The sequence below is a fragment of the Rhinatrema bivittatum genome, chromosome 7 (genome assembly GCF_901001135.1).
Source record: "Rhinatrema bivittatum chromosome 7, aRhiBiv1.1, whole genome shotgun sequence".
NCBI classification, from domain to species: domain Eukaryota; kingdom Metazoa; phylum Chordata; class Amphibia; order Gymnophiona; family Rhinatrematidae; genus Rhinatrema; species Rhinatrema bivittatum.
The window spans coordinates 25,281,666-25,295,493 of record NC_042621.1 but is presented as its reverse complement, the minus strand read 5'-3'; the positions used below and the strand labels follow the sequence as shown (position 1 = coordinate 25,295,493).

Below are 13,828 nucleotides of genomic sequence, written 5' to 3'. Positions count from 1 at the left end.
CCTCTGATACGGATCCTCACCGCCGCTGCTACGGGGTCCTCCAGCGCCATTTTTGTCAACAGGCAAACTCTGGCCAACATGTCCGCGCATGCGCGGTAGAGCTGCTCTCTACTGCACCCTTTGCGGGCCGTCGGTCAGAGCCCATTTATAAGGTAGATAATACTTACAACCTGAGTGCAAAGATCTTACACAGGAATAGGGCTTACAATGTGCTCTAATAGTTGTAGAATGTAACAGTTAACTTAGACCTCCCGTTCATATTTCCTATGCACTGTGACCTTTTAGCAAGCCATTTATTTATTTATCATGTTACCTTCTGAAAACATGGATCTTTAAATCAGCCTTCAGCCCACATTAAGTATTAAAGTCTATATCTTACTGAGCATGCTCCCAACCTCTGCAGAAAGCTTATCCACCCTACCTGCCTTACCTGTTCCCTCCCCGGTTTTCCCCAAATCTCAACCTCTCCCAAAATACAGCACTTTTTACTATACAGTTGATTTCCTTCCCTTGTATCCTCCCTAAACCCTTCAAATCCTTTGTCAGTAGCATCCTTGCTCCTTTCATCAAATCCTGGTATAATATTTCATATGATTGTTCTACCCCTTCCAAACCCCATGCTCACATCTACATGCAAATTTGGATATATACTGTATATCTATATGCATGGAATATATATATATACTTCTCTGACCTCCCTTCACTGATAGTTCCAACTCATTCCTTGTCAATTTTGCTTTCATAAATAGATCTTACTCATTCTTCTTTCCCTGATAAGTCCAACTCATTCCTCGAATTTTACCTTCATAAATAGATCCTACTCATTCTTTTTTCACTGATAAGTCAAACTCATTGAGATCCAACTCACTGAATACTAGGGATGTGAATCGGTGCCTGATCATCTTAACGAGCAAAATCGTCTGGCAGGAGAAGAAAATCGTGTTTGGCACAATTTTTTAGTTAAAAAATTGGTTTTTCCGATTAGTGCGCACTAACGGGAGTTAGTGCGCGCTAACAGGAAGTTAGTGCGCACTAACCATTGTTAGTGCGCGCTAACAGGAAGTTAGTGCGCACTAACCATTGTTAGTGCGCACTAACAGAAAATGATACAATTTTACACTTTTCAGGTCAGTTAAGGTCAGTTTAAGAAATGAATACGTATTCCTATTGGCTGCCCTCTATTTATTCATGTTACCAAGGTTCCCATTGACAATATATGGGGGTTGGGAAATGGAAACAGTTTGGTAGCTTGACAAAAAAGATAATGTGATCAGTCAATGTGACTAGAACTTGTGCCCTATCCCTGAAACCGGGAGTGTTGTGATCTTTCCTGCATGCAGTGCCTATCCCTGATACTGGGAGTATTGTGATCTTCCTGCATGTAGTGCCCTATCCCTGATAGCAGGGGTGTTGTGATCTTCCTGCATGCAGTGCCCTATCCCTTAATACCAGGAGTGTTGTGATCTTCCTGCACACAGTGCCCTAACCCTAATACCGGGAGTGTTGTGATCTTCCTGCATGGCAGTGCCCTATCCCTGATACCAGGGGTGTTGTGATCTTCCTGCACTCAGTGCCATATCCCTGATACTGGGAGTGTTGTGATCTTCCTGCACACAGTGCCCTAACCCTGATACCAGGGGTGTTGTGATCTTCCTGCACACAGTGCCCTAACCCTGATACTCAGAGTGTTGTGATCTTCCTGCATGCAGTGCCCTATCCCTGATACCAGGGGTGTTGTGATCTTCCTGCACGCAGTGCCCTATCCCTAATACCAGGAGTGTTGTGATCTTCCTGCACACAGTGCCCTATCCCTGATACCAGGGGTGTTGTGATCTTCCTGTATGCAGTGCCCTATCCCTGATACCAGGGGTGTTGTGATCTTCCTGCACTCAGTGCCATATCCCTGATACAGGGCGTGTTGTGATCTTCCTGCACGCAGTGCCATATCCCTGATACAGGGCGTGTTGTGATCTTCCTGCATGCAGTGCCCTATCCCTGATACTGGGTGTGTTGTGATCTTCCTGCACACAGTGCCCTAACCCTGATACCGGGAGTGTTGTGATCTTCCTGCACGCAGTGCCCTATCCCTGATACCAGGGGTGTTGTGATCTTCCTGCACTCAGTTGCCCTATCCCTGATACCCGGGAGTGTTGTGATCTTCCTGCACGCAGTGCCGTATCCCTGATACCGGGAGTGTTGTGATCTTCCTGCACGCAGTGCGTTATCCCTGATACCGGGAGTGTTGTGATCTTCCTGCAACACAGTTGCCCTATCCCTGATACCGGGAGTGTTGTGATCTTCCTGCATGCAGTGCCCTATCCCTAATACCAGGAGTGTTGTGATCTTCCTGCACACAGTGCCATATCCCTGATACAGGGCGTGTTGTGATCTTCCTGCACGCAGTACCCTATCCCTGATACCAGGAGTGTTGTGATCTTCCTGTATGCAGTGCCCTATCCCTGATACCAGGGGTGTTGTGATCTTCCTGCACTCAGTGCCATATCCCTGATACAGGGCGTGTTGTGATCTTCCTGCACGCAGTGCCCTATCCCTGATACCGGGTGTGTTGTGATCTTCCTGCACACAGTGCCCTAACCCTGATACTGGGAGTGTTGTGATCTTCCTGCACGCAGTGCCCTATCCCTGATACCAGGGGTGTTGTGATCTTCCTGCACTCAGTGCCCTATCCCTGATACCGAGAGTGTTGTGATCTCCCTGCACGCAGTGCCGTATCCCTGATACCGGGAGTGTTGTGATCTTCCTGCACGCAGTGCCGTATCCCTGATACCGGGAGTGTTGTGATCTTCCTGCACGCAGTGCCCTAACCCTGATACCGGGAGTATTGTGATCTTCCTGCACACAGTGCCCTATCCCTGATACCGGGAGTGTTGTGATCTTCCTACACGCAGTGCCCTATCCCTGATACCGGGAGTGTTGTGATCTTCCTACACGCAGTGCCCTATCCATGATACCGGGAGTGTTGTGATCTTCCTGCACACAGTGCCCTAACCCTGATACCGGGAGTGTTGTGATCTTCCTGCACGCAGTGCCCTATCCCTGATACCAGGTGTGTTGTGATCTTCCTGCACTCAGTGCCCTATCCCTGATACCGGGAGTGTTGTGATCTTCCTGCACACAGTGCCCTAACCCTGATACCGGGAGTGTTGTGATCTTCCTGCATGCAGTGCCGTATCCCTGCTCAGTGCAGTGCCGTATCCCTGCTCAGTGCATGAAGAGTAGGTGACTCGCCAGAATGATGGCTACTGCCTGGAGACAATACCCTTATTCAATAAACATACACATGGTTACTGTGACTCCAACATCACTCTAAGCTTCAACAGCAAGAGGAAATGTGGAAAAAAGGATTTGCACTCACAAAGACGGGAGTAGTAGCTGGCTTGTTACGGTGGTTACTACCCCAAACCAAATAAACCAAATTACTACCTCCACCTTCCTCTATTCCTGATGCCTTTCAACTAGCTTGATCACTCCATTCTTATACTTCACTTTCAATGCATATCCAGCATAGTTCTCTGCTTCAACGGCAGGGGAGAAGAAAAACTGTTACTTCACACATCCAGCAGAGCTCTCTGCTTCAACGGCAGGGGAGAAGAAAAAAGGGTTCACACTCACAAAGCAGGGAGTAGCTGGCTTGTTACGGCGGTTACTACCCCAAACCAAATGTACCTGATACTTCACTCTCGACGCATATCCAGCATGGCTCTCTGCTTCATCGGCATGGGAGAAAGACTGATACATCACGAATTTCCAGCATAGCTCTCTACTTCAACGGCAGGGGAAAAGAAAAACTGATACTTCACGCATATCCAGCATAACTCAATGGCAGGGGAGAAGAAAAAAGGATTTCACACTCACAAAGCGGGAGAGTAGCTGGCTTGTTACGGCGGGTTACTACCCCAAACCAAATGTGCCTGATACTTCACTTTCGATGCATATCCAGCATAGCTCTCTGCTTCAACGGCAGGGGAGAAAAAAAAAAACTGATACTTCACGCATATCCAGCATAGCTCCCTGCTTCAACGGCAGGGGAGAAGATAAACAACCAGTAAGGGCTGTATAACATAATCTGGGTAAAAACAAATAAGCATGGGTGTAGCTTGCTTATTGCGGCGGTTACTACCCCTACTACCTCTAACTAATCAAGCTAGATATTTCACTTGGATGCAGCTCCATCACCGCTCTCTACATTAATGGTGGGGGTGGAAGGGAATTAGAACCAAGAGCTAAGAGAAACAGATAAGTATGAGAGAAAAAATGAGTGAAGCTTGCTGGGCAGACTGGATGGGCCATTTGGTCTTCTTCTGCCGTCATTTCTATGTTTCTATGATAGGCACAAGTTCTAGTCACATTGACTGATCACATTACTTTTTTTGTCAAGCTACCAACCATTTCCATTTCCCATCCCCCCAACCATCACCTCAGTGGGAACCTTGGTAACATCAATAAATAAGAGGGCAGCCAGCCAATAGGAATACATATTCATTCCTAACTGACCTGAAAAGTGTCAATTTGTATCATTTTCGGTTAGTGCGCACTAACTCCCGGTTAGTGCGCACTAACTCCCGTTAGCGCATACTAACCCGATTAACGATTTTTTAACGATAAATCGTTAGAATTCCTATTGTATCGTGTTCTTTAACGATTTAAGACGATTTTAAAATTATCGGATGATAATTTTAATCGTTGAAAAACGATTCACATCCCTACTGAATACAGATATCCCATCCAAGCCACTATATATATACTCTTAGTCGGTAACTTTGAAACAGTCACCTGGGTACAGATGTACACATATATGCCAGCTCACACCACAGCATGCAGCTGAATTATAACATGTGCACGTATATGCATGCATGGAATAAAATAGGCTGTACGCGCATATATGTGCGCACAATTTTATATGGACGTGTTCATGTACATGCAAATGCCGCCACTAACATGAAAGTAGGGGTAGTTTATTAAATATGTGCACCGACTGTTTCCCCAGTTCATTCACAGTTAGCCCAGGTAATGGGTAGAACTTCCTAACCCCCCTAGTTATTAGCCTCCCTTTTACCCTGTTAGCCCCTAGCCTTAAAAATCCACTGACTAGACAATTTTTTTCCTTCCCTAACATGCCATCCATGGCAGAAGTAAAGTTACGCAGTAGGGAATCCAGTGCGTGTTTGTGCGCATAAATATTTATGAGTAGGTTAAATGCCCTGCCTAGACCATGCTCATGCCCTGCCCTCTTTTTTTTTTTAAATGTTGTACACGTACCAGGAGATACAAGAGTACATGCATGCTTTATAAAATCTGGTCAGCAAACACTGGCCCAACTTCTATGTGTATCTCCTGACTTTGGCACATCCTGGGGGGGGAAAGATCTAAGAAACTATAGACCAGTGAGCCTGACTTCAGTACCGGGATTGTGGAAACTGTTATAAAGAATAAAATAACATAACATTTAGATAGACATGGTTGATGGGACACAGCCAACATGGATTTATCCAAGGGCAGTCTTGCCTCACAAACCTACATTTTTTTGAAGGGGTGAACAAACATGTTGATAAAGTTGAACTGGTAGATGTGGGGTATTTGGATTTTCATTAGGCATTTGACAAAGTCCTGTCTGAGAGGTTTCTAAGAAAACTAAAAAGTCATGGGATAGGAGGTGACGTCCTTTTGTGGATTGCAAGCTGGTTAAAAGACAGGAAAAAGAGAGTAGGATTAAATGGGCAGTTTTCATAGTGGAAAAAGGTAAATAGTGGAGTGCCTCAGGGATCTGTACTTGGACCGGTGCTTTTTAATACATTTATAAATGATTTGGAAAGGGGTACAATGCGTAAGGTGATCAAATTTGTGGATGACACAAAAGTATGCAGAATAGTTAAATCTCAAGTGGATTGTGATGAATTGCAGGAGAACCTTGCAAGACTGGAAGATTGGGCTTCCAAATGCAGATGAAATTTAACGTGGACAAGTGCAAAGTGATGCATATAGGGAAAAATAAACCCTTGCTGTAATTACACAATATTAGGTTCTTCTTAGGAATTTTCACCCAAGAAGTAGATTTAGGCGTCATAGTGGATAATACATTGCAATTGTTTGCTCACTGTGCTATGGCAATCAAAAAAGCAAAGAGAATGTTAGGCATTATTAGGAAGGGAATAGCAAATAAAACGGAGGATGTCATAATGCCTCTATCGCTCCTTGGTGAGACCACACCTTGTGTGCAGTTCTGGTCAACACATCTCAAAAAGGATATAACTGCACTGGAAAAAGTGCATAGAAGGGTGACCAAAATGATAAGGGCATGGTACGGTTGCCCTATGAGGAAAGGCTAAAGAAGTTAGGAGTGTTCAGTTTAGAGAAGAGAAGACTGAGGGTGGATATGATAGAAGTCTACAAAATCATGAAAGTACCTGAAAAAGTTAATGTGAATTGGTTACTTATTCTGTCAGATAATAGAAGGACCAGGGGGCACTCTATGAAGTTAGCAAGTAGCCCACGTAAAAAACGGGGGTTACGAGCGCAGCCGGGCCTTGTGCGCTCCGCGAGCTTTTTAAAACAGGCCCAGCCATGCACGTAACCCCTGTTATGTGCAGAAGTGCTGGGGTGGGGTGGGGAGTAGGATCTGTGCAGGGAGGGGTGGGGCGGGGGCTGGCAGGGACAGTGGCCATTAGGCCCTGTCCCAGAGAAGCGCATGCTGGCAGCAGCTGGCCGGCATGTGGAAGATACTTCTGATCAGGATGGGCAGCAAGTATTAAAATAAAAAAAAGGGGAAAGCTAGGGGAAGTTTAGGGGAGGCGAAAAGAGGGGAAGAGGGAGGACGGATTGTGCATTAGGGTTAGGATAGTTCCCTTCCAGTCCACTCCTTAATTGGAGAAGACTGGGAAGGAACTGGGCAAAGGCTCAATTGCATCACTGCATGTACTTTTGTATTGCTCCATGGTGAGACCGCACCTTGAATACTGTGTACAATTCTGGTCACCGCATCTCAAAAAAGATATAATTGTGATGGAGAAGGTACAGAGAAGGGTGACCAAAATGATAAGGGGAATGGAACAGCTCCCCTATGAGGAAAGGCTGAAGAGGTCAGGGCTGTTCAGCTTGGAGAAGAGACGGCTGAGGGGGGATATGATAGAGGTCTTTAAGATCATGAGAGGTCTAGAACGGGTAGATGTGAATCGGTTATTTACTCTTTCGGATAATAGAAAGACTAGGGGGCACTCCATGAAGTTAGCTTGTAGCACATTTAAAACTAATCGGAGAAAGTTCTTTTTCACTCAACGCACAATTAAACTCTGGAATTTGTTGCCAGAAGATGTGGTTAGTGCAGTTAGTATAGCTGTGTTTAAAAAAGGATTGGATAAGTTCTTGGAGGAGAAGTCCATTACCTGCTATTAATTAAGTTGACTTAAATAATAACCACCCGCTATTACTAGCAACAGTAACATGGAATGTACTTAGTTTTTGGGTACCTGCCAGGTTCTTATCGCCTGGATTGGCCACTGTTAGAAACAGGATGCTGGGCTTGATAGACCCTTGGTCTGACCCAGTATGGCATGTTCTTATGTTCTTAATGTCATCCCCCTCCTGCACGTGCACACAGATGTTAAAATGCAGCTCGCATGTGCATGCAGATATCGCATTTTATAACATGCAGACGCCGACATGCACATGTTATAATATGATTGTGTCCATATGCGCACCAGGAACCGTGTGCACATGGACACATGTGAGGATCTTTTAAAATCAAGGCTTTTCTCCCATTTTGGGTCTATTGGAAAAATCCTTATGGGGGAATTTTTAAATACTGGAGTGTGCCAATACCAGCAGATACATGTGTGGCCGGGCTGTGTGTGTGCCGAGTACATTTTCATAATGGCCCGGCCACGCATGTATCTGCTGGTACGCGTGGAAGTGCCAGGTTCATGAAAAGGGGTGGGGTGGGAGCTAACTGAGACTGTGTCATTAGGCACTGCCCAGTCAAACGCACACACTGGCCGGCTACCAGCACGTGAAACTTACTCCTGCTCCATCAAGCACGTAAGTTCTGAAACCAAAAAATAGGATAGTTAAGGTGGGTTTAGGGGTCGAGGTGGAGAGGTGGAGAGGGGTAAATGGAGGAAAGTTAGTTTGGGAGATAGGGAAGTTCCTTCCCAGTCCGCTACTTTATTGAAGTGGATTGAGAGGGAACTGGGCAAAGGCCCAATCACATCACCTTGCTTGTGTTAAAAAATAACCCTCCCCGTGTGCTCGAGTGGGTACCTTTGCGCACATGTGTGCACTGATACAAAATCAGGCACACATGTGCGCTCAGGTATCATATTTTATAACATGCATGCGGTGACGTGCACATATTATAAAATTGGCACGTCCATGTGCGCACGCCCGGAACCTTGCACACATGGATGCACACATGCAGATCGTAAAATCGACCCTTAAGTATAAAATGACCAATCTTTAGTATAAGATATATATATATTTTTTGTAATCAAACTGTTTTTTCATTCAAGGACATTTATATAGTTATCTGGTTGCATATGAAACTATAATATAAAATACACTTTTTATTCTTCCCTCCCCCCAATATTTCCATTTTCCACAATCTGGAGGAGAGTCCAACATCCAATAACCATATTAAATGACTCTACATTCTTTAAACAAAAATTATACTTCATTTTCTTCAATAAGTTTTTCTATTCCCCATATTTTTTAAATAATTCTCCAAGCAAACTCTAAAGCTCCATATTCAGCACCACTTAGCTGGATATGTTTTGACTTATCCAACTAAGTAGCAGTAGCTAGATATGTGCCCGGTGTTAGCAGCCACTGCTTAGCTGGATAACTATTTATCCTGCTAAATAGTTAAGCCCGCAGGCGGGATGAGGCATAAATGGGAGGAGCTGAGTTAGCCAGATAACTTATCAGAGTTCTAACTTATCTGGCTAACTCTGATATTCAGCTGGATAACTTATTCAGATAAATCTGGTCATCCTCTAGCCTTGCCAAAAAGTTATCTGGATAGACATATTTAGTGATGAATATAAGGGATAAAGGGGTCATTTTTCAAAGCGATAGCATGCGAAAAGTCCCTTTCGCGTGCAATCACTAAAAAGGGGCGGCATCAAGAACAGAATAGGAGGAGTCGGGGTGGCACCTGGGTGGACGCTGCAAAGACAGTGTGGATGGCGAAATGGTAAGAAGCCTTTTTGCTGCCTATTTCACGCCCAATAGCGCCACCTTTTATGATGGCGCTATTGGGTGCGAAAGCCCGCAGCGATCGAACCGCTGCCGGCTTTCGCAGGCCCGCCCCCCCGCTTTGCCCCCCTGTACCGCGCAATTCATGCCGTAACGGTAGGTTAGAAAATCTAGGCCTTAGTTAGCCAAATGGTTTTATCTGGCTAAGTAGCTGAGTTTTACCGTGGCACATATGGAGTTCTGATTTTCTCTCATCATCGCATATTTAGCTTTGGTAGACAACAGGTCCATTATGAAATATTTTGAAAAGGACCAGTATTGCTTAAACTGACAATTTGTAACAACAAAGCATACATTCTTTCATCTGTCTATACATGTTTAGGGATACATTTCTAAGAACATTTCCATTAACAAATACCATACTATAATATGACTATTTTATGAATAAAATAAATTCTTTGTAATTCTAGCAATATGCACATATTGTGAAAATTCACTAAAGTGAATTTATCTAGTTACATATTGCAACTTCATGGACACATGTAAGTCCTGACGTGATTCATTCATTTGCAATACAAACTGCTTCAAACAGTATGCATATGGCACAAAAAATATGGTATCACTAAAAATTAGGTCAATGGGTGGGTTTTTTTTTTAACATAGTTGTTATTTATGTATGACTGTATTTATTTATTTAAAACATTTCTAGACTGCTTTCTCCATGGATTGGTCAATGCAGTTATGACATTTCCATATCTAGTTTCATAGAATTCTTGTTTCTCTTAGCTCCTAGATTACGAAACCAAAAAATTATACAGCATGAAAGTAGAGGCAGCCAATGGACATCTCGATACTCGTTTTATCAGCAGAGGCCCATTTAAGGATACTGCGACTGTTAAGGTTTCAGTGGAAGATGCCGATGAACCACCCATTTTCTTAGAACCCATTTATTTTATGGAAGTGCATGAGAATACAACAGCTGGTACTGTTGTTGGTAGAGTTCATGCCAAAGACTCTGATGCAGCTAATAGTCCTATAAGGTAAGCTTATACCAATCTATCATTTGCAAAGAACAAATAGTTAATCATAGGCATGGTGTGTATTTGCATTTTGGACTCATGACAATTTACAGTTCAAATACAATATTGATCATTTTATAAAATTAATTCAGTTGATGTGAAATAGGATCATTGGTAAATAAAAAATTGGTCTACAAAGAAAATGTGTGATATCATTTTGCTAATATACATATAAATATTGAACTGGCATGGTGCATCCTGAAGAGTTGCAATATTGGACATTGATAATCAGAAAAGATCTTGCTATAGCTGATCAGGAAATAGCATGGGGCACATTTAAAACGAATCGGAGAAAGTTCTTTTTACTCAACGCACAATTAAACTCTGGAATTTGTTCCCAGAGGATGTGGTCAGTGCAGTTAGTAAAGCTGTGTTTAAAAAAGGATTGGATAAGTTCTTGGAGGAGAAGTTCATTACCTGCTATTAAGTTCACTTAGAGAATAGCCACTGACATTAGCAATGGTAACATGGAATAGACTTAGTTTTTGGGTACTTGCCGGGTTCTTATTGCCTGGATTGGCCACTGTTGGAAACAGGATGCTGGGCTTGATGGACCCTTGGTCTGACCCAGTATGGCATTTTCTTATGTTCTTATGTTCTTAGCTATCTTTTTCTTGGGTTTCTGAAGATGAGCCAATTGTTAGAAGAAGTATGTATTTACTTATTAACTTTCAGCTAGATGCTTATGAGAGAACCCCCCAGCACAGATGTGTGGGTGCCACCAATAACATGCATCTGAAGCACCTGGTTGGATAGCTTCTGGTCCCATACTTACCCCCACTTTGGCTCTGGGTAATAGTGGGATGGTGCACCGAGACAGGGCTGACTCCTGACATAGCGTCTTCCTCATAGCAGCTTGTTTGGAGGAGGAGTGCGGGGACACTTCTCCAGCATTGGAAAGCAGATGACACCCCCCTCCCAATTGGCCCAGTTCTGAGGGAGCTGATGGCACTTGGATGCGACAGTGCTGGGCCATGAGATTGGCAGGAGGCAGTGCACAGTGATGTAGTGGAGAGGGAAGGACTGGTGGGAGGTTTAAAGTCCGGCTGATGATCATGCCTTACCCTCTTCTGTCCAGAATTAAGGGATGCCAATATAAAATGGTGGCTTGGACCACTTCCTGCAACAACAGAGTGGCTTTCAAAAGGAAAGATGCTAGGCCTGGTGATGGGGCATGTCAGCTAAATACAGTCAGTTGAGAAGCTCCAGTAGGCTTGCTGTGTGGTGACTTTGCAGGGGCTTCTCCTGAATGATAACATCTATTAAGGCTCATGGGAGGCGAGATCTTGGAGTGATTAGCTAGGACGGATCAGCAGGCACATGGCAGATGGCACCTACCCTATGAGAAGTGTAAATGAACTTGCAGGACTCGGCAGCCAAATTAGATTTCCTTGTTAGGGCATCTAATAAATGGCTGTGGCCATTCCATCCAACTTAATTCATGGTCATCTATGGTGTTATGTTTTTATTAATGGTACGTTGATTGGGAAAGAGCAGGGTTGTCCCAGGGTCTCTGTATAAAAAACACATCTGGACTGGTTCAGTCATTTGGACTTCTTAAAGCTGCAGTACTTCCTACTATGCTTAAAATAGAACCTTGCCTACTTCTTGTCTCTTCTCATCTTGGCTTTAATCTTATTTTTTTCCCAGCGATGTTATCTTTCACAATTGTAACATGTACCGAGATATGAACCTACTATTATGAACCATTCCCCTGATTCTAAAAATGCCATTGCTTTGTAGTGAATTCATAATCTAATAGCAATGATTTCTTATTCACAGTAGTAGAAGACATTCTAAATACTAGGAGCGTGCAGGATTCACTTTTCATTTTGTTTTATGGCGGGGATGGAGTCATTTAATTGCTTCAGTGCTTCTGTTTAAATCAGTGGTTCTCAACACTGCACTGAAGGCACACCTAACTGGGCTGACTTTTAGGATATTAAACTAAATATGCATGAGATACATTTGCATACATTGGAAATCAGGTGTGTACAAATCTGTATCATTCATTAAGGGTGTGCAGGCCGTACATTTTTATTTTGGTTCATTTTGCTTCGTTGTGGGGTGGGGCTTCTTAGATGAATTTCATTTTGTGGGATGGGTTTTTTCCTTCTTTTTATTTTGTTTCAAGAATTAGTGCACACTATTTCCCACAGTGAGAACCCCCCAAAATTGTAGGGTTTTCAGAAGTACCAGTGGTTCAGATTCCTTATTCATTTCAAATAAATGCTCATCCCTATCATAAAATGTCCTCATGGCTAACTTCAAAACCAGACTAAGTTATTAGGACATTCATTGCTAAGAGGTGCCCTTAGCCATTGGCATAATTGCTTAAATGTTGTTGGTATCTTTAGTTTGCTGTAACAAAAGATATTGATTTAAATAGTAGAAGCTTTTGAACGATTAAAAAAAAACAGTACAGCAATCTACAGTTAAATAATTAAATATATGAAAACAATTCTGGCAAGTGGTCAAGTGTGTAATAGTCTAAGAAGTCTGTGGGTTCTAGTAACCTGATGCTGAGGATATCCTCACTATAAATATTCAGAAGGCAAATGGATATAATAAATATTGCACATAGTATAATTTTTTTTCATTGACTTCTCTGAGGTTTCTAATGTATGGCATTTTGGAACTTTTTTTTACATTAGCATTATTTCCTGAGTGTTCTGATATGGCAAAATATTTCCTACATGTAGACATTAATAAGTGATGAAAATACATTTCCCTTTAAAAGTTGATAAATTCCATTAGCAGTCAAATTTTCTCATGCATGCTGCTGGGAAACTACCTTGCAATTAATCTTTAATATCTAACAAACACTTAAGCATCAGGCCGGTTAATAAACCTCTTGTCTAATTACTATGTTCATCCTCTTCAGGTATTCAATCGATCGACACACTGACCTCGACAGATTTTTCAGTATCAATCCAGAAGATGGTATCATTAAAACCACAAAAGCCCTTGATAGGGAGGAAGTTGTTTGGCACAACATCTCTGTCATTGCAAATGAAATCCGTAAGTATTCCACTTACAGTCTAGACTCATTGAACCTATTTTCTTTCAACAACAATGTAAACTACCAAAGTAGTGGCTATAAATAAGGTCTTAAACTGAAGATCACATAAAGGCCTACTCCATTTCCAGTGTTTTGTGGGAAATTATTTTGTTTTGTGTTTTCTTTTGTTTATGTAGACAACCGAATTCAAGAATCCAGAGTTCCTGTAGCAATCAAAGTTCTTGATGTCAATGATAATGCTCCAGAATTAGGATCAACAAAAGAAGGAATTGTTTGTGAAAATCTCCAGAATAGTCAGGTATACTATATTTAAAATACATTTAATACAAAACATAGCATGATTGGATCTGTTTTGAAGACAGTTTAACTTGTGTTCTCTTTTTCTAAATAAGAGTTGCTTCCAAAATGAATCACGTTATAAAAAAATAGTGGGGACAGTATTTCTAAGGGATTTCCATGGCTAAACAGGTGTTATGCAATGGAAAAAGCCCTTTTGAAATTGACCCCCATCCCGTGCATG

The 13,828-nt window shown here is 42.7% G+C and overlaps 1 protein-coding gene across 1 annotated transcript in view; it reads left to right on the top strand.

Moving 5' to 3' along the window:
* Positions 1 to 13,828, top strand: part of CDH11 (cadherin 11) — a gene marked incomplete in the record, with an annotated part of 315,442 nt that overhangs the window by 264,969 nt on the left and 36,645 nt on the right. The window contains 3 exon segments of the mRNA XM_029608176.1: positions 9,994 to 10,247; positions 13,171 to 13,307; positions 13,485 to 13,606. Coding sequence (XP_029464036.1) covers positions 9,994 to 10,247; positions 13,171 to 13,307; positions 13,485 to 13,606 — 513 coding nt within the window.